At 49.3% G+C, this 21,352-nt stretch overlaps 1 protein-coding gene across 1 annotated transcript; it reads right to left on the bottom strand.

Moving 5' to 3' along the window:
• Window positions 1-1,259: 1,259 nt before the first annotated feature.
• EXOSC10 (exosome component 10) lies at window positions 1,260-21,297 on the bottom strand. Its single transcript, XM_048519446.1, has 25 exons — window positions 21,121-21,297; window positions 20,134-20,270; window positions 19,709-19,832; window positions 18,675-18,779; window positions 17,488-17,656; window positions 16,354-16,465; window positions 15,543-15,618; window positions 15,386-15,452; window positions 14,131-14,303; window positions 13,098-13,288; window positions 11,671-11,827; window positions 10,827-10,975; window positions 10,057-10,107; window positions 9,571-9,682; window positions 8,637-8,687; window positions 7,661-7,739; window positions 6,780-6,901; window positions 6,362-6,457; window positions 5,627-5,701; window positions 4,949-5,045; window positions 4,163-4,236; window positions 3,501-3,669; window positions 2,761-2,822; window positions 2,379-2,455; window positions 1,260-1,465 (listed from the first exon to the last, which is right to left on the bottom strand). Exons 1-25 carry the CDS (start codon window positions 21,226-21,228, stop codon window positions 1,435-1,437), a joined length of 2,664 nt encoding a protein of 887 aa, XP_048375403.1. The 5' UTR covers window positions 21,229-21,297; the 3' UTR covers window positions 1,260-1,434.
• Between the last annotated feature and the right edge of the window lie 55 nt (window positions 21,298-21,352).

The raw sequence follows: 21,352 nt of genomic DNA, 5'->3' as shown, positions 1-21,352 counted from the left end.
GTAGGTGCATGGGGGAAGAGATAATGCTGGTTGGGCTGCCAGATCTTTTTAACGGAAGCATGATTTAAGTTTCTCGGAGAGAGGAAAAAAGCAAGCACAAATCCACACCAATGGCACATTTAAATCCTTCTGTTCCTCTGGCCCTGGCAGGAATCCCACCTTATCTTCTCAGTGCCAGACCTTCCCTTAAATACCGTTAAATCCTGTGCTTAAAATCGCAGAGCGTTAAGTGCCAACTTCTCACAGTACACAGAAAATCCAGCATCTGCTTCCGCTGCTTTTCGTGTGGGGGCAGCTGCTCATCCAGCAGCGAAGGGAGTGGAACCTTGGCCATGCGCAGAGGCCTTCCAGGGTTACAGGCAGAAAGGAGGGCTATTAGTGAGAACAGAAAAGTCAAATGGAGCCTCGCCCACATACTGCAGAAGGAACCGACAGGGGTAAGGTTGGGGCGTTATTCCTGCGTGGCTGTCTATTCGTGTGCCAACTGGGCACTGATTTTGCTGTCTTGTCTGGCAGCTGGCGCCAGCCACCCACGTGGAATGCTTGCTGGAGCCACGACTCCCACCCCCCCACCCTCGTTTTAATTAGAGTAATCAGTGACTATGTTGAAAGAGTTATAGGAAGCAGGAATGAAAACTCTCATTTCCCCACTTGGTTTTGAAATCTATGTAATGAAAATTAATCTGGAACCAAAGAATGAGCTTTGGGCCCGGGAGACCCCTTCCGTCTCCGCCACAGACTTGCCGGAAGGCCTTGGGCTACTCCGCCGCTCGCTGTCAGATCGCAGAACCATACCCAGGCTGTAAAGAAGCTTGCGTGCTAAAAACGATGTACGGTAACAGCTTCCAATAGATAAACAAATGCAAATGGAATCTGATGCGCAACGGTAGGCTTTTGGCTTCTGAGTCGTAGTTTAGCCTGAAAATGAGACAAGCCCCCTGCTTAAAAATTAACGACTTTTTGTTAATAACCGCCAGGAAAGGCTTTCTGGCAGATTAACTTTGGATGCAGCGCCATAGCGGAGGGGGCTGACCTGGGAAATGATACAAGAAAAGACTACCGCAGTGAGGCACTGCCGTGAAAGAGGATTTCTTGCCCTAGAAAAATAACTTGCCATCCCACTAAAACAAGGATGACAACCAACCCCCCTCCCCTCCCCCAAAATAAATTAATTTCCAAGACTGGTCTGACTCAATGAGGAGAGAAACCAGCTAACTAAAGAAGCAAACTCGAAATCAATAACATTTTCTCTTCCTTGCTTTCAGGGGAAAAAATGGCAGTTTAATTGTATGTGTGTGGTTTTTTTTGTTTTGTTAAAAAAACAAGTATCTGTATAAAATCAGCAACAGCTGCCAGAGACCTCGTGGCCTCTTGGTGGTCCACGGTTCACAAGGTGGATCTTCTGGTTCCTTCCAGTGGTGTACTTCAACAACTTCATCTTTTGGGCCAGTTATGCCTGAAGCCCCTGCACAGAGAGCAAAAGAGGTTCTATTTTCAGAAAAGGTAAGTTGCTCAGGGTGCTCAATTCTGGCCCAGGCTGCTCAGAGTGTTTGCTGCCTCCACTCGGAAGGGACTTGGAGGGGGCCGCTCTCCTAGATAAGTGTCAGTGTGCTTAATGCCTGGGGGCCTCTTTGAGTTTCTTCAATCTTTCCTTCTCCCTTTGCTTGCAACAGCAAATAACAGGGGCATCTCTGGTCTCCCTTGGGGAAAGGACTTTCTCTTTCCTCTACTTTTCCTACTTTCACTTTATGTAGTTGGAGGCAGGTGAGAGAGTAGACAACAGAGGTAATAAAGCTATGGGCATTGCGGGGGCGGGGGTTGCCTTAGAACTGACATTGCAAAATCCAGGGGTTCAGTGTTCTTTCCAATAAAGGCTACTGCCTGATGAACTCCAGAGTCTGTCACTGAATGAATCCTAGACCTGACAATAAGAAATTAAGGCTGTCAGCTGCTTATGTCAGTGGGGACTATTGATAACTGACCGGCCTGAGAAGATGGGACACCAGAAAACATTCATGAATATTTTCAGAGGCAGGAGGGGTGGGTGGGTGTGGCTGAGGCATGAGAGGTTCCCCCTCCCCACACACTTTGGGAAAGGACCTTATACTGAGGATGTGGACCAGACTGTATATACATTCCTACTTCCACCTGCAGGACAGAAGGGGCGGTGCAGTGGATCCTCGCCTATGGTAAAGGCGTCCTGGCTCCAAGGGAGCAGGCTGCTTAATTATTTTCCTTGATTCTGCTTCTTCCTTCAGGCCTTCCAGTGTATTACAAGAACAGGCCCAGATACAGGTGAGCGGGTGGGCTTCTTAACTTGATAGTGGCCTGGAAACATTTTCTGCATGCTACAAGATAAAAGCATTGTATGAACTTACCGGTTGGATTTCCCAGCGAGGTAGGACATGCTTTTCGTTCCAGCTGGCTGCGGAACTTTGCCAGCTCCTGAAAATTTCTATTCAAAAAGAGAAGGACAAAGAAATACTGGCCACGTTGTAAGAAGCGAGTTCTCCCAACTAACCCATCTAGCATATTTTAGTCCAGCCCTTCCTGGAATTCAGGGAGGCATGCATAGTTCTCCCATCCCTGTTTCTACCTGTAAAGCCCGTTTTGTTAGAGTTCTCTGTGGTGTCTGCATGTGGCTGTTAAGGGTTCGCAAAGATCCTCTTCCTGCATTCGTGGAAAACTGCACTGCCCCTGCACTGAGCCTGCCCCTACCCTGGGTCTCTCTCCTCATCCTCTCACACAGCATCATCTTACCTTGTTGGTTTGGGCTTGCTTGGCGGGATCAAATGGCGTGGAGGCCTTCGACTTACTGGCCCCTGAAAGACAGATGGAGGGGGGACAGCACAGCCGATCATCTACATTGCAAACATGAGCAGGACCTTGTATGTGGTGGCAGGACCTTGTATGTGGTGGCACCAAGCCTCTCAGAGGATGCTAGACTCACATCAGGGCCCTCTGTAGTTCGTTCATTTTGCCCCTGACTAGCAAAAGAATATTTAACGCCCAAATTATTTATTTAATATATTTGTTTGTTTGGCCAACACATATCCAATATATTTATATCACACTGTTCTCCCAATCCACATAACTCGAAACTTCTTCCATACCTAAAAAGCTAGGGATATGCAGTGGCAGGCAAACGCAAGATTCATGTCATTTTGTCGTATAAATTATATGCCAACACAACTGACTTACTATGTGTCATCTGCGTGAGTAGTGGAACTCTGGACATTTTTGTTTTTATAATGCCTGAAGTTACATATTATTACAAGAAATTTCCTGTTATGGAATCAACAGAGTTCATTTTCTGGCACGTTCAACTGAGATCCTATTTCTTCTATGAATTTTGTTAGTTCACAAAGATTAGGTTTGAACAGAGGGCTTCCTGTGTAGCTCTGCGTATAACGCTATCTCCCCACCCTTAGGACAATACTGAGGACCATTTGGGATCTAGACTTTGCAGGCGGCACAAACATTTCAGTTCTGGCTCCTACCAGCAAAGACTTTGAGGTCAGACTTGCTGTAGTCAAAGGGGGTGAACGCCGTGGTTGCGACTGCCGCTTCGGGCTTCTGGGAGGCTTTAGGCTTCTTCTTCTCTTGCTTGGGTGTGTCTGTCCCTGGCTCGCTGGCCACTCGCTCCCTCTTTTTGCCGGCCTGTTCTTGCTACAAACAATCCCAAGGAAGGAAAATTGAAACACTGAAGTCATGGATTACAGAAGAAGGTGGTCAAAAGTCACCCAAATTTATTTATTTATTATATTTTTAGACCGCCCTCCCCAGAAGGCTCAGGGCGGTGTACAACATTATCTCAGTAAGGCAGTGACCAGATTTACGGAGGACAGAGAGTCTTTGTTATTGAGCCCCCCAGTCTCAAATCTGTGGAGGGCAGGGAGCCCTTGCTATCAAAACTCACCCCCCGTTTCACTTCTCATGAGCTCTGCACACGCCACATGTAAAAGATACTTTACTGTGCAGCTGTAATTGACAGCTGCTCCTACAAGAGATTTGTTAACCTTGATAAACCCAGGATGTGGCAGGCAGCAAAGAGCAGTCTCAGAAAGAGGCACGGGGCCACGGAATGCACCCTGGATGATCACTTTCCCTCCCAAATCTACCCCCCTCTTGCCTGAGGCACAAATGATACAGAAAGACTCACAGAGACAAGCTGGCGCACGGAGGGTGTGTTGGAGGCTTTTTCTCGGACCTCCTTCTCAGCCGCTTCCCGTGTTGCTACAGAAGAAACAAGGACAAGTCAAGGGAGGACCCGTCAAATGGACTGAGCAGCAGTCTAGCCGGCCAGGCAGTACTCTGAGCCTGGCATCCAAGCCCTCATCTAAGGTCGACAGTCCCATCAGCTGCTAAACTCTGACTGTTGGCTGGGAACAGAGATTTTTTCCCCCACTGTTGCTCTTTCATAACAAGAGCCTCCCCAGATCAGACCGTAAGTCTATCAGTCCGGCATCCTTTGAAGCACAGGGATCAGAGGCATTCAAGAAGTCCACATGCAGGGCATGAAAGTAGGAGCCCTCCCCTGTGCTTTCTCTCCAGCAGGTGGCACTCATGGGTAGACTGTCCCTGAACATGGAGGTTCAACGACAGGTCGATTAATCAACAGACCTCACCTCCATAAGCGGATCTAATCTTTTTACCTATGTCCTAACTTTCCGAGAGACAGGGAACAATATCTCTCCCACCGCATCTGTCGTAATTTCGTATAATGCCCACTGAGTCATGCTGTAGCTGTTGTTTCTCATAGTCCCCTGACCTTTAAGCCTTTCATAACCAAAGTTCCCCGAGGAAGCCTTAAAGGACAGGATGGTCACCTTCCCAGGGAAGCAAACCCAATCAGCTGGAAGAAACTGGCTCTCGCTACACACTGAAAAGGCGAGAGAGTCTCTGAGAGTTGAACCTTTTGGCAGGGAGGGAGCCAGCCCGCGTTTACCTGTTTGCTGCTGCTGTTGTTGCGATTTCTTTGCAGGCTCTTTCTTGGATGCTGCCTGCAGCTGTGTTTGGCTCAGCAGCTTCCACCGATTGCTGATCTGGATGGCAAAGCCAAAAACACATGAACAAACAAAATTCTTGATCAGTGAGGGGTGGAATGGCACCCAGGGCAAAATGGCGCCTGGGCCCTGCTGGGCCAGGCGAAGGGTGTGGGGGGCGATTTTTCGTACCCCACATGATCCCAACGGCGCGCACCTGGAGTGCAGCACCCCCCTGGCCCCATGGTAGGTACGCCACTGTACATGATGCGCTTGTTTCAGAGGGTAGCTGTGTGGAATGGTATCAGAAAAACTAGGTCCGAGTCCAGCAGCTCCTTGGAGACCAGCCAGATTTTGGGGGCATGAGCTCTGAAGAGTCAAGATAGTACCTGACCAAGGCAGCTTTGGCACTCAAAAATCAGGTTGGTCTCTAAGCTGCTACTGCACTCAAAACTGATGATGCCGAGGCAGAAGGGCAGCTCCATCAAACCAGTCTGACCTCTGGGGTTTCAGGCAGGGAAGGGTCTTTGTAAGCGCCTGCTCCCAGTGAGCCAGGGCTCCCCCCGCACACAAAAAGACCAACGGGCACCAGTCAGACTGGGTTGAGGGCCTTTTGGTGAGGCTACGTGCCAGGCACTTACCTCGTAGACTTTTGATGAGGGATCGGACTTTGCCGCCTGGGAGACGTGAGCCGGGTTCTCCTCTGCTGGCAGATACTGGAGAAAAAAGAGAGAGCCCATAACGGTCTGGATTAGCCACCCCCAACACCTGTGGCTACTGGTGGCCTCTCCAACGTCCATCTGGGGAAAACACCTCACGCTCAGGTACGCCAGGGAAAAGGACAGGCAGAAAAAGGGACAGTCTTTTTATCTCCAGTGCTGTGGACAGAGGGTGGTGAGCTCCAGTGTCAAAATGTATGTGTTTGTATCACAGGTGTCAAACTCGTGGCCCTCCAGATGTGATGGACTACAGTTCCCATCATCCCTGCACCAGCATCAATAAAGTTGGCAGGGGGATGATGGGAACTAACTCAGTCCATCACATCAGAGAGCAGCAGTTGATATAGTCATGAAGCTCTGATACCTATCCTCAGTTCTGTCAAATTCGGCAAGCGTTATTGTAACGATTTTGTAATTGGTTTTAAATTAGGATTTATATTTTTAGTGGTTTTAAATTATGTATGCTAAACTATGTTGTAACCCTTCAGGGATGGTTCGGGATATAAAAATAAAATATTAAATTAAAACAAAATGTGTTCAATCGCCTCCCTCCCAGTGGTCCTGAGCCGAACCAGGGTCCTTTGCCGTGTGTTTTGCAGAAACTGCAGGGGGAGTCCGATCGGTGTCTTGTCTCATTTGACAGTCAGGGCCATTTACCATCCGAAATGGATTTTCGAAGGACTCCATGATGCGCCGGGCTTTCTGCTGGGCCACAGTTAAGTTCCTGTCCTCCTCCTCGTCTGCTTCAGACTCCTTTGGGAATTCAGGGAAGGCAATTAGTGACTGTGGGCCGTTGAAGCCATTCCATTAGTTAATCCAGCAGATTTCAGCACTTGTTTTGTGATTCATCCAGTGGTGATTTTATAGCTTATTTTTTAAATTTTATATCCTGATTTCCCCATTGTCAAGGGCTCAAAGCAGCTTTTCCCATAGCTCCTCCCTTCTCCATTCAGTCATCACAACAACAACCTTGTGGGGGTTGGTTAGGCTGCGAGACTCTGATTGGTCCAAGGTCTCCTGGCTTCTCCCTTCCCAACCCCCTGCTGCCGGACGCTTTTCACTACTCTTAACTTACATTGAAAATACTGATGCTGGCTGTGCAGAGGACGTACGGCAAGGGGGAGCACTCCCCTCTCCTGTCCGCTCCCTCTGGCATTTCAGAAAAGAGGCTGCCGTGTTCTAGGGCCAGTCCGGGCTCTGTACAAGGAGAAGAAGAAGAAGAAGAGCAGAGTTTGGATTTATATCCCTCCTTTCTCTTCTGTAAGGGACTTACAATCTCCTTTCCCTTCCCCTCCCCCAACAAACACCCAAACTGGTTGGGGCTGAGAGAGCTCAAGGTCACCCAGCTGCAATGTGTTGGGAATGCACGAGCTAATCTGATTCACCAGACAAACCTCCACAGCTCCAGGAGGCAAAGAAGAGCAAGAGACAGAAAACAGGTCAGCGAGGCCCTGGACTGGAAGATATAAGCGAGGGGGGATGCCAGCAAACCAGAAAGCACAGAGACGCTGGGTAGGTGTCGCTGGTGTATTTATTTGGGAAATGCATGATTGCGCCTTTCTGCTCAAGGCGGTTTACAACATATAGATGAAAATCAAAAAGAATGAAAAATAAAGAATATAAAAATGATTGCACGACAAATGCTAAGACCAGCACAAACTTCAGAAGGATCACAAACAAAGAAAGAAGCATTATTTCAAGACAACAGGCAGTAGGTCATCAATGACAAAACCACCTGCCCAAGGTTACGAAACAAAAAACCCAGGTCTCCTTGACCTTTTGGAAACCTTTTAATTCAATATAAATAAGTAGCTGTCCCATGGTCCTTTGCACTCCAATTACTGGGCTCACTTCTGAAATGTCAGCAGCTATGGGACACTGGGATTTTTGCAGCCAACCCTTGATCCAACCTGTCCTGATTTTTACGCTTTGCTTTCTGGGCCCTCCAAGAATTACCGAGTTCCGACTGGTTCCCCTTCTCATCCTGACGAATACGCGACCTGTCGTGTGGCCCGAACAAGCGATTCTCCAGTTTCTGCCAAAACAAAAAGAGGCAGGCTCTATGCTGCATTGGACAGGTTTTGTTTACAGGAAGCAAAAGTTCAAGTCAGCAAATTCATGTTTCAAACAACTGTTAAAGTTAGGAGCATATCAGCGGCCCTTTCATGTTGTTTTAGACCTAGCCCCTCACTAAACTGCTTGTTCCTGAGAACACCGTCTGAGTAGGGCCCACTTCACCCCTTCCCTTGGCCATCTCTTTGTCCCCCAGAAACCAAGAACAGCCACTCTTTTCCAGAAAAAGCGGAAGAAAATGCCCCTCTTGGAGTCAGGATGCGGAGGAACGTATCTGTTTCAATATGGCAATAAAAACGTTCTCTGCTCTTTGAAGTTTCAATCTTCTTAGAAGGGTCACTGTTTTTAAAGGGGGCGGGGGGAGAACAGTGCTGACTGTTGAAATATCTACAGCTATCTTTTCGGTCTTCAGAAGGAACTGGCCAGAGCATTCTCTCCTCATGCTTTCCTGATGCTGCAAGGGGACGTGGATTGCCTCCCCCCTCCTGGGCCTCAGAACAACACACATAAGGGATGATCACAGCAAAAGGGAAACATGTCAAGCCTCACTGTGCTGCTTCTGCACATCAGAGGGAGAGGCGTAGCTAGGAGTGCAGATGAGAAGGGTCTTGTGTCAAAAGTGACTAACAAACAAATAACAGGAATGTGAGAAGCTGCCTTGTACCAAGCTGGGCTCTTGGTCTAGTAAGGTCAGCGTTGGCTGCCTGGACTGGCAGCTGCTCTCTGGAATCTCGGGCAAAGGTATTTCACGCCCCCTACCACCTGACCCTTTTACATGGTGATGCGAAGGACTGGACCTTCCGCAAGTATCGCTGAACCACGACCCCTCCCGTCAGCACTGCCAGCAGAACCCACATACCTCTGGGTTGGGGAGAGGTCCTTTCTTTTTCACGGCAACCTCAGTTTCAGACTAAAAGTGGATGAAAAAGGTGAGAAGTCACGAATAGCCCCCAAATCTAGTTTTTTACACAAGTCCACACACCCTGCCCAATCCTGGCTTAAAGCCTATTGCGTCCGAGCCTCGCTTTCTCAGTCATGGGCTGAGTTTTGTGAACATATAGAATATTCACAAACGTTCTATCTATGCTGCTTAGTGTTGGTCTCTGTGAGGGAGATATCTGACCAATCACTGGTTGTTATTTTTTTCAATTTGAAGTTGCTGCCGTTGGTTCATTGGCTTCCCGAGAGGGCAAACATGTGACCAACATGTTACCAATCATACCAGCTCTATTCACTCTGCCCAGAATTCTCTGTCCAGCTCTAGCAGTTCAGATGTTCATGGACTACAATTCCCATTAACCCCTGCTGGCATGGTCAAGGGCCTGATGGAAATTGTAGTCCATGAACATCTGAAGTGCCAGAGCTGGACACCTCTGGTATACAGGATGCAAAACAGAGGTCTTAAAACCAAGGCTGGAAATATCTCTTTTTTCCTGCCTCCCAAAAGGCAACGTTGTCAGCAAAAGAGAGCATCGGCAGACAGTGTAGAATTTTACCCAAACCTCACGACTAGGATTAACTTGACATAAACTAAAGGGTGTTTTCTTCTGGTCCATCATTTCAGCTGCTGGCATCATGAACAGTGCCCCCCCAGCCCCAAGAGCAGTGCAATGGTCAGTGTGTCAGATGAGGATTGAGCAGACACGGGTTTGAATCTCCGTTCTGCCATGGTGACTTCCTCACGGGGTTGTTGTGAGGACAAAACAGAAGAGAGGAAAATGACGTCAGCCGTTTTGGGTCCCCCTTGGAGCGAAAGGTGGGGGTAGAAATGAAACGAAGAGAATAAGCCATGCCTTCAGCAGCGGCATCTCTCGCGCCTGCTGGATTAAGAGATGCATTTCGTTGAGCTGCTGACGGACGAGTGGCGGGACCGGGTTACAGCAGGCGATGATGCCCTGGGGCTCTCTGCAGACAGAAAGAGGGTCGGAGTTTATTCACGGAGCAGCTGGACAGGTGAGAAGACTGTGCGACAGACCTTAAAAATAGACTGAAAATACATGGGGCAAAAAGCCACGAGAGCCTTAGGAACGGGTGACATCTCTCCTCTGACATCAATCCAGAAGGGTTTGAGGCTAATAGACAGGGGCTTGGTTTTGAGGCAATTGTTTGGTAATAAGGCAACACGTTTGTGGCCCGATGGCCGGTGAACTCAGTGGTGACTTAGAGAGTCCAAAGCGTGGCTGGCAGAGCAACCGATCCCCCCAACCCTTCCCTCCAACCCGGCTCCTTTCTGATTAAACGTTCACACAAAGGCACAGCCAAAAACGTTGTCTGCTTACTTGGGCAGCTCCTCCGAGATCTTCAGCAGCATGTGGTTCGGCAGTATGTACCTGGGGAGCAAAACGAAAACAGCAGTTCTATTGAAACCGTTTCGGAGGAAGAAGAAGAGTTTGGATTTATATCCCCCCTTTCTCTCCTGTAGGAGTCAAAGGGGCTTACAATCTCCTTGCCCTTCCCCACTCACAACAAACATCCTGTGAGGTAGGTGGGGCTGAGAGAGCTCTGAGAAGCTGTGACTAGCCCAAGGTCACCCAGCTGGTGTGTGTGGGAGTGCACAGGCTAATCTGAATTCCCCAGATAAGCCTCCACAGCTCAGGTGGCAGAGCAGAGAATCAAACCCGGTTCCTCCAGATTAGATACACGAGCTCTTAACCTCCTACGCCACTGCTGCTCCTCCTCATCTAAATCGAGAAGCTGAGAGATGACCCACACACCACCTGGAAGCAGTTTATTTAGAAGAGGGTCCCACCTTTGCTGGCCTGAACCACTCAGAAAGTAAAGGATATTAAGATCTCATGATGCCAATTCTTAGTAAAATTGCAAGAATTTATATGGTTGGGTCTTAACCATAGTAGAAATTACTTTGATTAGATTCTATCGACTGGATTGTACTGTTGTTATGGTGCTGTCCACGGCCCTGAGCCCAGCATGGCCGGGGCAGGGTGGGATGAAAAACTAGAATATAGTCAAAAGCACAACCAGCCAGGAGCCCGAATGCTGCCGTAGACCCTGGGGCTCCAGTTTCCCAAGACCCACACGTCTCCCTCACCCGGTGCTCTCGTCTTCTTGGCGTGCCATCTTGTCCCGCCAGGCAAAGAGGAGCCGGAAGGCTGCCAGCTGCTGGCTGTTGAGGAGTTTCTTCTGCTTGCGGTAGAGTTCGCGGTACGACTCATCCGTGAAGGTGGGCTTGAGATATTTCTAAGGAAAGGAAACAGCCAGTTAGAAGGGCAAAGGGAGCTCTCTGGTGTGAAGGCAGCCTTATCAGCATTTGCTGCAACTTGGAAAGATTTTATGACTCCAAGACTATCTTCTTCCGTCTGAATCTGCCCCTGCACATCACACTCAGCAGCCCATTCTCATGGGCCCCCACCTCGTGTGGCGGCCAGTCCCAGGGACCCTGTATTCTTGACAGCCGTTCTGAGATTGTCCCAACCCCCATCCTAGGGAAGCACACGCTGTTCTGGCTCTTCTACGTGGATTCCACACAGCCTATTTGTGACGAGTTCCAATCGTTATACATGAACTCTTTTTGTCCTTTGGAAAGCACGTCGTTATAAATAAGCTGTGTGGAATCCACACAAGCTCACAAATGAGAAAAGCATCGCTTCAGCAGAGAACTCCAGGGGCCCGGGGACAGGTTTCAAGTTGTAACTGCCCACGTTTCCGCTGCACGTTGCCAACATGCCACTTGGTATGCGTGAGTCCTGGTTACATTTGGCAGTTCAAGATTCTTGCTTTGTGACTCAGAAGGGACAGAGGCCGAGAAGCTTTTCTGTAGGAAAGAAAAGTAGCTGGAAACTTTATCAAGTTCTCCAAGTGCCGGCCTGAAGCCTCTCATATTGCCCCTGGAATTCTGAAGCCATCCAGCCAGGTGAGCTACGTGGGAGGTTTACCTTCAAGCAGATGGCCTTGCTCCGTTGCCACACGGACTGTATCAGAGTGGGCTGCCCGTAGCCTTTCTCCCAGAGGTCCTCTCTCATTCGGTCATAGATATAGAGAAGGTAGTGGGTGTCGTCGCGGGCGTAATGGATCATCTCCTCTGGCAAAGGACTGAACGAGGGGCGGAAAGGGACAAGAATAAAACTGGATTCCTCCCCCCTCATCAAAATGTGTCATCGATTCTTTTTCCTTTTGAGAAGTTAATGCATTTGAATAATGCAAGGGAGGAATACATTAAGAATAATAGTCAACAACAGAAAAAAAATCAGTCGATAACATAGCACATTCCCACCATCGACATCTCAGTTGTGTTTTCAACATTCAAAGGCCTTCACTCCCATTATCTTGCATTGAACCTTACAACAAGCCTGCAAGACTATAAGCATAAGCATAAGCATTTTATTGTCATTGTGCACGCACAACGAAATTTACAGCAGCATTCCTCGATGCACACAATTTCATACAATACATCATACTCATACAATTTCAGACTCATACCCCATCCTCACTTTCTCCTTCCTCCACCCATCCCTACACAGCTCCAAACACATCCAACACTGGCCGAGGAGGTTCAGCGCCCATCGCCACCATGCATCTAGAGTAGAGAGCTTGTCTCTAAGCCTCCCTTTGTCCCTAATTTTTATAGACCTGTACTGCGATCTCTGCCAGATGGTAACAGTTCAAAAGAGAGTAGTGCTGGATAGAGACGGGTCTCTCAGGAATATCTTTGCGGAGCTTTCTTTGGAGGCTTTGGGAATTATGGTAGAGTTCTTCCAAGGAGGGTAGAAGGGCAGCTTCAGATAATCCTCTGTGCAGTAGTGATCACCCTTTGGAGCGCCTTCCTATCTGCCACTGTGCAACTGGAGAACCATACGCAGATGCAGTAGGTTAAGACACTCTCTATAGCACAGCGGTAAAAGGACACCAGGAGTTTTCCATTTAGTTGTTTCAACATTCAAAGGGCTTCACTCCCATTATCTTGCAATGAACCTTACAACAAGCCTGCAAGACTATAAGCCAGGACTAGAATCACCAGGCTGTAGGTAGGAATGAGAGCTGCGGTTGAGGGACAACAGAGGACTCTAGAGGTAAATGGATCCAACTGAGGAGGGGGTTCCTGTCTCTGGCTCACCCAGTTCCCTAGACAGAGCTTCCCTGCACGGACATGTTGAAGGTCCCGGGCGTGACAAGAACTGTGGGTGTGGGTGGAGGGGATCCTCCTCTCTCGAGGTAACCACCCGACTCCAGGGCTGGCCCTCTGCAGGCACTGACACTCGAGAGGCAAACAAGTGCTCCCATGTTTCTGCCCACAAGAACTTTTATCGCTTCCTTCCTCTTCTGTATCAGGAACTGGGGAGGGAGGGAGGGAGGGGCTCATTACCGGATCCTCCAATCAGCCAGCTGGTACTGCTTGTTTGCATCCACGTCACAGTAGAACTTGAGCAGGTGGTCCAGAGAGTGCCTGCCCAGGTTGAGGAGCCGAGCCGCTTGGTGGGTGTCGAACATGTTCACCAGGTAGAGGCCGAAGTCCCGCTGGAGCCATTCCACATCCGAGTCGGCGCCATGCAGGACCTTCGAAGGAGGGAGCAGAAGGCATCAGGAGGGCAAGGGAGCTGCAGTGTGACGGGGGGGGGGGACGGGGGACGACGCCCTCTGTTCTCAGTGAGTGAAAACCAACTGCACAGGTTTTCAGGCCAACAAAGGGACACCTGAAAGGAGAGGAGGGAACACCCCGGCCCACAATCCAGCCTCTTTCTAGATTGACTGTATCAGTTTCCCTTGAGGGGAGAAGCAGATTGTTTTAAAGAAACAGAAGTAAATTGGGGGAGAGAGGACTGGAGAGAGGTGGACAAAAGACAAAGCCAGGAAAAGGCTCAATGCTTTTACTGTAAGTTGAAGGGTCAGGTAGGAGAGGGCATGTGGCTCAGCTGAAGAGCCTCTACTTGGAACGCAGAAGGTCCCAGGTTCGATTCCCACCATCACCACTTAAGAGGGGTCAAGTACTAGGTGGTGTGAAAGACCTTTCTCTGCCTGAGGCCCTGGAGAGCCACTGCCACTCTGAGTAGACAGCGCTGACTTTGAGGGTATAGGGCAGATCCACCTGTCCAAAAATGGATCTCAGTTACTATAATAAAAACCACTAAACGTCATTATGACACATCTGTTCAAAATGCAGTTAAAATTACAAAAAGGGAACACTGCATTATTTTTGAATTGGCATTTCAATCACAGTATGGTAAAAAGGGGGACCCACTCTTTAATTTGTGTCAGGCTGAGCATATTTCTGTGGTACAACCTGTGATTAACTTTTTGAAAAGGCAGAAAACTCAACAAAACATCAATAGACTTCCAGACAAGCCAGTGCAAATCTCTCCCTCTTGAGATTCCTGACAACCTGCAAACCTCCAGCTCACCTTGACAATCGCGGGGTCTGTGAAGGTTTCATTCAAGATGTACAAGTCACTACGCAGCTCCAGGGTGTCGACGATGAAATCTTCCGTCCGAGTGGAGATCTGCATCAGGCACGTCAAGCCCAGAAAGCTCCGGTATGAATGGTGCTGGAAGCGGGGACACAGGAATGAAAGGACTAGTTGAGCCCAGACTGCTTATCCAGACCAAACGTGGGGGGCCAGCACCCACGCTTTTACATCCAGGAAGCGTGACTGGCTGTGATGCTCAAAAGCACAGCAAGATGAGCAGCCATCTACTCTTGACCATTCCAGCATCTGAGATTGCAAATGCCTCTATCCATCTATCCATCTATCCATCTATCCATCTATCCATCCATCCATCCACCCACCCACCCACCCACCCACCCATCCATTTTATTAGACTTTTATACCGCCCCATCCCCGAAGGGCTCTGGGCGGTGTACAACATATAAAATACAATATAAAATAAATAACCGTTTCAAGCAGCGATAAAAATATCAGACCAGCAGACCAGGTGCTCAGGAGCAGCAGCCGCAGAAGGCCATTGCTTTCACATCCTGCATGTGAGCTCCCAAGGGCACCTGGTGGGCCACTGCGAGTAGCAGAGAGCTGGACTAGATGGGCTCTGGTCTGATCCAGCTGGCTTGTTCTTATGTTCTTATGTGACATTCAAAGGTACAAGCCGGTGGAGGTCCCTGGAAGCAGGACTAATTGTTTCCTCACAAATGGCAGATCTAATTTCACAAGCCTGGAAACAGTCCTGTGGTAGCACAGCATCCCCAAGTGGAACAGAATCCCCCCCTGGAAGCCCCAAAAGCAAAGGCACAGAAGCCTAAGTCTCTCCCTGTTTTTACTTCCCAGCAACTGGTATTTAGGGGTATACTGCCTCTGAATATGGAGGCACCATTTACTCATCACAGCTAACAGGGCCCGCTGAACCTTTCCTCTGAGCATGCATTTTGTCCCTCTTCTTAAAGACTTCGCACGGGAACCAAAAATGCTTTTCTTTTAAAAAGTTAAACACCCAAGAAAATGACAATGACTGTTTTAAAAGACAACAGAAAGGACCAAGGAATTCAAGGCGCTGCTGCTGGGTTTTCAATTGGTGACAACCCCCACTCCCCCCACCCCAATCCCCAATAAGAGCCCTGGAAAAGAATACTGCACCTCCCAAATCCAGGGACCCAACCATTCTTTTTACCCCAGCTCTGGAGCTTCACCGTTTCCAACCTCCCACCCAAGCACTGGTCCAGGAAGTTGGTGGAGACGAAGTGGCACGGGGTTTCCAAGACAGGCCTGTGCAGCTGGACAAGGAAAGGGATGGTCAGGATGAGCAGACAGCCCAGCCAGGACCAAAGCCTGAAGCGCTGACAAGGGAGGGGGCTGGAACTAACCTGGACTTGTGGCTTCTCCAGAAGGTCCACTGCAGGGGAAAAATGCTCCAGTTCGTACTGGTAAGGGTGAGCAAGCCTGTACAAACCGAGAGGAAGAATGCGGTTAAGGGTAGGATTGGCCGAAGAGGGATGCTCCAGCTGCAGAGGAAACAGGGCCAGGGGGGTGGGATAACAGGGGTGAGAGCAGCTGAGGTCCAGGAACAGAAAAAGAAGAGGAGTTTGGATTTATATCCCCCCTTTCTCTCCTGTTAGGAGACTCAAAGGGGCTGACAATCTCCTTTCCCTCCTTCCCCCACAACAAACACCCTGTGAGGTGGGTGGGGCTGAGAGAGCTCCGAAGAACTGTGACTAGCCCAAGACTACCCAGCTGGCATGTGTTGGAGTGCACAAGCTAATCTAGTCCACCAGATAAGCCTCCACAGTTCAAGTGGCAGAGTGGGGAATCAAACCCAGTTCTCTAGATGAGAGTGCACCTGCTCTTAACCACTACACCTGGCTGGTTCTCCAGCCACAAGGTGAATCGTGAATCACTTCTGTGGGGAAAGTTCTGCTCTCATCTCTCTACTGAACACACGGACACACAAGAAGCTGACTTATGCTGGATCAGACCCTTTGTTCATCAAAGTCAGCATTGTCTACTCGACCGGCAGCTGCTCTCCATGGTCTCACGCAAAAGGCTTTTCTACCAAATTACTACCCTTTGTAAAAAAAAAGCAGCAGAACGATGGGTAACAGTTCTCGGAAGGGAAACAGAGAGGACAAATCGCAGAACTACCTGCCCTCTCGTCTCCACCCCCTGCCAGCATCTTACATATCTTGCTCCGTCTGCTGAGTCCTCTGCTGATGGAGGAAGTCGGCCAGAGCAGCCGGCACGTCCAAGTCCTCGGGGCGCTCCTTCCGCTTGCGTTGGCTTCTCGAGAGCGCTGCAATACCCAGAAGCAGACCATCAGGAGAGCAGCTAAGAAAACCACCCACTCCTTCCCTTGACTGTTTTAGGGTGGACAGCAGGCCACAACTTTTGTGGAGGCTAACAGCACAAATCTGGCTTGGTTGCTAGGATATTTTGAGAACAGGTAAATTCCTTTTAATAAAATACAAAGGCAGCAACGTTAAGAAGAAGAAGAGTTTGGATTTATATCCCCCCTTTCTCTCCTGCAGGAGACTCAAAGGGGAGCCACCGAAATATCCCTTGCCCTCCCCCCTCACTGTGAGGTAGGTGGGGCTGAGAGAGCTCCGAGAAGCTGTGACTAGCCCAAGGTCACCCGGCTGGCGTGTGTGGGAGTGCCCAGGCTAATCTGAATTCCCCAGATAAGCCTCCACAGCTCAGGCGGCAGAGCTGGGAATCAAACCCGGTTCCTCCAGATTCGATACACGAGCTCTTAACCTCCTACGCCACTGCCACTGCTGCTTAATGCCACTGCATTAAGTTTCCTTAATGCGCCATGCTTAAAAATACATCTTATGTCTGACCACTGGAGCACGGCTCATTACTTCACGCACTTCTGTGTGCAAGAATTCAGGGCGCTCGGTTTGCTCAGCCAATGCAGGATGGAGGAATTTTCCAGCTGCAGAAACTGTTCTTTCTCCCACGGCCTGCATGGCTTCATCCTGCTGAAGCACCCCTCTGGCCTCACCCGAGTACAAGATTTAAAAAAATAAGTTGCTAATGCTGTGAAATTGGAAACTGTAGGAAAGTGACCCCTCACTGCAGGACACAGGTTCTGAACAAAGTTCCCAGTTTAATCTTCATTTAAAAGGATCTCGTTTTTTTCTGAACACACAACTAATACATTATTTTAATTATTATTATAAATATTTAAAGAAATATCTTATTTTGCCTTTCACTGCTTCCTTTATCAGGACGGGAGTCCTCATTCAGTGGCACAGGACACACTTGGCACTCAGAAGGGCAGAGACCCTCCCCGTCCTTCCAAGTACTCCTCACCTTCGGGCAGCGGCTTCAGGGCGTTGGGTTTGACAAAGAGCTTGGGAATGAAGGGGGTGTTGGAGTTGTCAACCTTCTCGTGAAACTTTAACTGTGGCCGAGCAATGTTCTTGGCATGCAGCAAGCGAAAGGTTTCTGATCTGTTCCACTTATTGGATTCTCCACTTTGCTGGAAGAAGCAGAACACCACAAGACATGTTAAAGCGAACCAAGAAGAGGAGTTTGGGTTTACACCCTGCTTTTCTCTCCTGTAAGGACCCTCAAGGCGGCTTACAAACTCCTTTTCCCTTCCTCCCCCCACAACAGACACCTTGTGAGGTAGGTGGGGCTGAAGGAGAGAACTGTGACTAGCCCAAGGACACCTAGCAGGCTTCATGCCGAGGAGCGGGGGAAACAAATCCAGGTCACCAGATTAAGAGTCTGCTGTTGACATGGAAGTGTGGGGAATCAAACCCGGTTCTTCAGATTACAGTCTACCAGCAGTCCCTTTAAGTGTTCCTGGTTGCTGTGTGGAACTTCGACAGTGCTGTGTAGAACTGAGCCGCCCATCAGAGCTCCCACTGGTGGGTGGTTCCTTATCTGTGCAGTACCAATATAGTTGCTGCCAACTGCGCACGACTTACAGGAAACGTTGGAGTCTACCATTTTGCTTAAAATTTATTTTGGCCTGCTTTGGGGTACTTAGAATTGGGATTTTAGATTTGAAGGTAGCTTTATTTGATCTGCTCCAAACTGACTTAAAGATACCCATGGGCCAGTCCCTGGCTGAGGAGCAGGAACCGTCATGGCACTGTGGCAGAACCTCTGCACTGCATATCAAAGATCTCAATCCTTGGAATCTCTTCTGAGGTAAGAAAGGTCAGACAGCAGGTGATATGAAAGATCTCTGCCCGAGACTCCAAGGAACCGCTGCCACTCTTGAGTTGATAATACTGACCTTGGTGAACCTGACGCAAGGTGACAGTTCCATACGTTTGATAAGATGGCAATGTAATCTCTAAACTTGTGGCACCACTTTCTGTGGTGGCACCCGAGGAAAGGGATGCCTGAATCCTGGCATTCAAAGTGCATAATCTATCCAGAACTCACAGCGTGGGGTATCTTGAATACATAGTGCAATATGGCAGGAAGACTTAAACCAAAAGACGGGTGCAAAACCCAAGGAGAGACAAGGACGCCTCCTTTACCTTGCGGTTCCAGCTGGAGACGATGGTCTTGGGCGGCTGCAAGCCAGAAGGCAGGATTGGCTGCTCGTTCTTGTTCACACCTGCTGCTTCGTCCAACAGAATGCCCTGAAATGCAAGCAGGGAAAGTTCTGGAAAACGGCATAGGAGGATCTGGGCCATTCAAACCATTAAAAAAAATGTGGGCTTGTTGCTTGAAAGCAGAACAAAGCAGACCCCTTTCATCAGCAACCACAAACGAGCTAACAGTTACTATGAAGAGCTACATTCATGCTCAGCAGCACATTGACAAAAGTTTCAAAATTATAATATTTTTTTTAAAAAATCCAGATTCAGCTGTTTAAAGACATTTGTGTTCTGGGAGAAGCAAGCTCACTCTTCCGGTTTGGAAACCCCTGCAGTTATAGCGGTTAGCCTGGAGATGAAGTTCTGCTTGGCTGCCAAGAATGATGAAGGGCTTGGGGGCAGTGAGGGAGTCAGGCTTCATTTGGTAACACAGGACACCAGAATGGAATTTAGAAAGGGAGTCCATCATCCACACAGCATACTCTTGCTTCCATGGAAGGTTTGGCCATGTTAACTGCAGTCAAGTAACAATATCTGAAAGTGCCCCCCCCCCCCCCCCCCCTTCCCTTCTTATGGAATTAGGGTCCATTACCATCTGTAGGACCTATCCTTTCTTTCTCCGCTAGGGAGGGTTTAAGAGGGATTTTGCGGGCATTGTTATGTATTAATTGCTGCATTTCAATTTATATTACCTAGAGATTAATTTGTATCTGATTTTTATGTTTATTTGTATTTGAATTTTTATGTTGTTCACCGCCCAGAGCCCTTCGGGGATTGGGTGGTATATAAGTTTGAAAAATAAATAAATATCTGACTGGTGAATTGATTGGCAGTGAGTGACAGAAGGGGGCAAACAAGAACATTATGTCATCCTTGGAAAGGCGGCCCAAATTAGTTGGACGTGTCTACATGATGGTGATTTGGTTGTGGTTTCCATGAAACTTCAGCTGTTGGCACCAAGTGGTACTTACCACTCTTTCCAGGATGGCATCGTTGGCATCCACCAGTAGATCGAATTTGTCTTCTAGCTCCATGACTCTGCTGCGGTCCTTGAGGTGGCTGCGGCAGCCGTGGTACTGCATCACTCTGCTCATGCTGTGCAGAGGAACAAGGAAGCACCGGATGATCAAGAGCTTTAGCAAGAACTTGGGACTGGCTGCCTAGGTTCTGGCTGTCTGGGGGAGTCTGGGTTCCAGCCTTGCTCTGGATGTATTCCCCACCTTATCCTTGAAGTCCAAGCCAAGGGCTGCCCATAATCTTCAGCTGGTTCAAAATGTGGCTGCCCACCACCTGCCTGGTGGTAGCATGTGTTATTTCCCCATGTTATGCCAACCCTATTGGCTGCTGGTGTGTTTCTGGGCACAATTCACATTGCAAGCAGCCGAGAGAGACTCACCAGTGCAGCAAACGGTCCCCCTGTGTTTCGCAGTAGGCTTGGAAGCCAGGGAAGCTGCGGTAGAAGTCGTATTCATCTCCGGGTTGAGGAAGGCCGCTGGACGCCTTGGTAGCAGCCACCACTGTACCAAGGGCATGCTGGACAAAGGGAATAAAGACACTGGAGCAGTCAGGGACAAAGTTAATCAAGCTGCTTGTACACGCAGGAGTGTGGATATACACTCCCACCCTAGACACAACTTTTGCTGCCTGCCTGTTTACGAGGGCCTGTAGCTAAGGGAGAGAGCCCCTGTTTTGGGAGCAGATCTGATGCCAAACCATCGGCATTGCTTTTTAAAGGACCTCAGTATCAGGTGCTGGGAAAAATTTTTTCTGGCAGGACAGCTGCTACCAGCTGCCTAATATTGAATCAGTGTTTAGCCCACCTATGGGGTTGTCAATTCTGAGTTGAGAAATTCCTGAAGATGGGGAAGGTGGAGCTTGCAGAAGACAGCGTTGGGAAGACGATGGCCCACGGCAAGGTGCAATATCATAGAGTCTCCCCCCCCCCCCCATTCAAAGCAGATGTTTTCTCCAGAGGAGCTAATCTCTGTCTTCTGGAGATCAGCTGTAATTCCAGGCCCCAGTGGAGGCTGGAAACTGTGCACATCTAATGCGGGATTTCCTTCTCTACACTTCCCCCAACTTTGCTATGTCCTTTTTGAAGCAAACAGATGCCAGGTCAAGCCATGCCAGGTATATTTTGCAGAGATATGTAGAGAAACTGCGAAACTCAGTGGCTCTTCAAGGCTTTTGCTCTGGAAGCACCTGGTGGAAAGTCAGTTATTTCAGGGTGCATTCCTGCCTCGTGCGACCCAATTCGCGACACCGGGAAGGCAATAGGCTGGCTGAGGGCAGGGGACTACAACTCCCATGATGCTTCGTGCTCCCACCACCCAGCAGCTCCCGTAGCGCCAACGCGGCACCCCTCCTTCCTCCTCCGCGGTACCTTGACGAAGGAATCGGCGTCCCGAAACCCGGGCAGGATCTCCTCCTCCGCGGCGTCGCCTCCCGGCCCAGCTTCGGCTGCGTTCCCGCCGCGCTCCTTCGCTGCCATTTCCCCCGAGTCCCTCAGGCCTCCGCTTCCGCTCGCTCAGCAGGCAGCCGCCATATTGGACAGCGCTTCACGCAGCGAGGGAGCGCAGTTCCCGTCTGCTCTCGCGATAACTCAACCCGGCAGG

The sequence above is a fragment of the Sphaerodactylus townsendi genome, linkage group LG16, assembly GCF_021028975.2.
Source record: "Sphaerodactylus townsendi isolate TG3544 linkage group LG16, MPM_Stown_v2.3, whole genome shotgun sequence".
NCBI classification, from domain to species: domain Eukaryota; kingdom Metazoa; phylum Chordata; class Lepidosauria; order Squamata; family Sphaerodactylidae; genus Sphaerodactylus; species Sphaerodactylus townsendi.
The sequence above is the reverse complement of the archived record's forward strand: the minus strand, read 5'-3'. Positions and strand labels throughout refer to the sequence as shown.

What these genes read in the sequence shown, in the direction of transcription:
- EXOSC10 (XM_048519446.1), bottom strand. Translation starts at nt 21,228, where the DNA reads ATGGCAGCGAAGGAGCGCGGCGGGAACGCAGCCGAAGCTGGGCCGGGA. An exon ending in ACGCCGATTCCTTCGTCAAG is followed by an intron (nt 20,271 to 21,120) that starts GTACCGCGGAGG and finishes CCCTTTGTCCAG; the next exon opens with CATGCCCTTGGTACAGTGGT. An exon ending in GCAAGGCCATCTGCTTGAAG is followed by an intron (nt 10,976 to 11,670) that starts GTAAACCTCCCA and finishes TCCTTTCCTTAG; the next exon opens with AAATATCTCAAGCCCACCTT.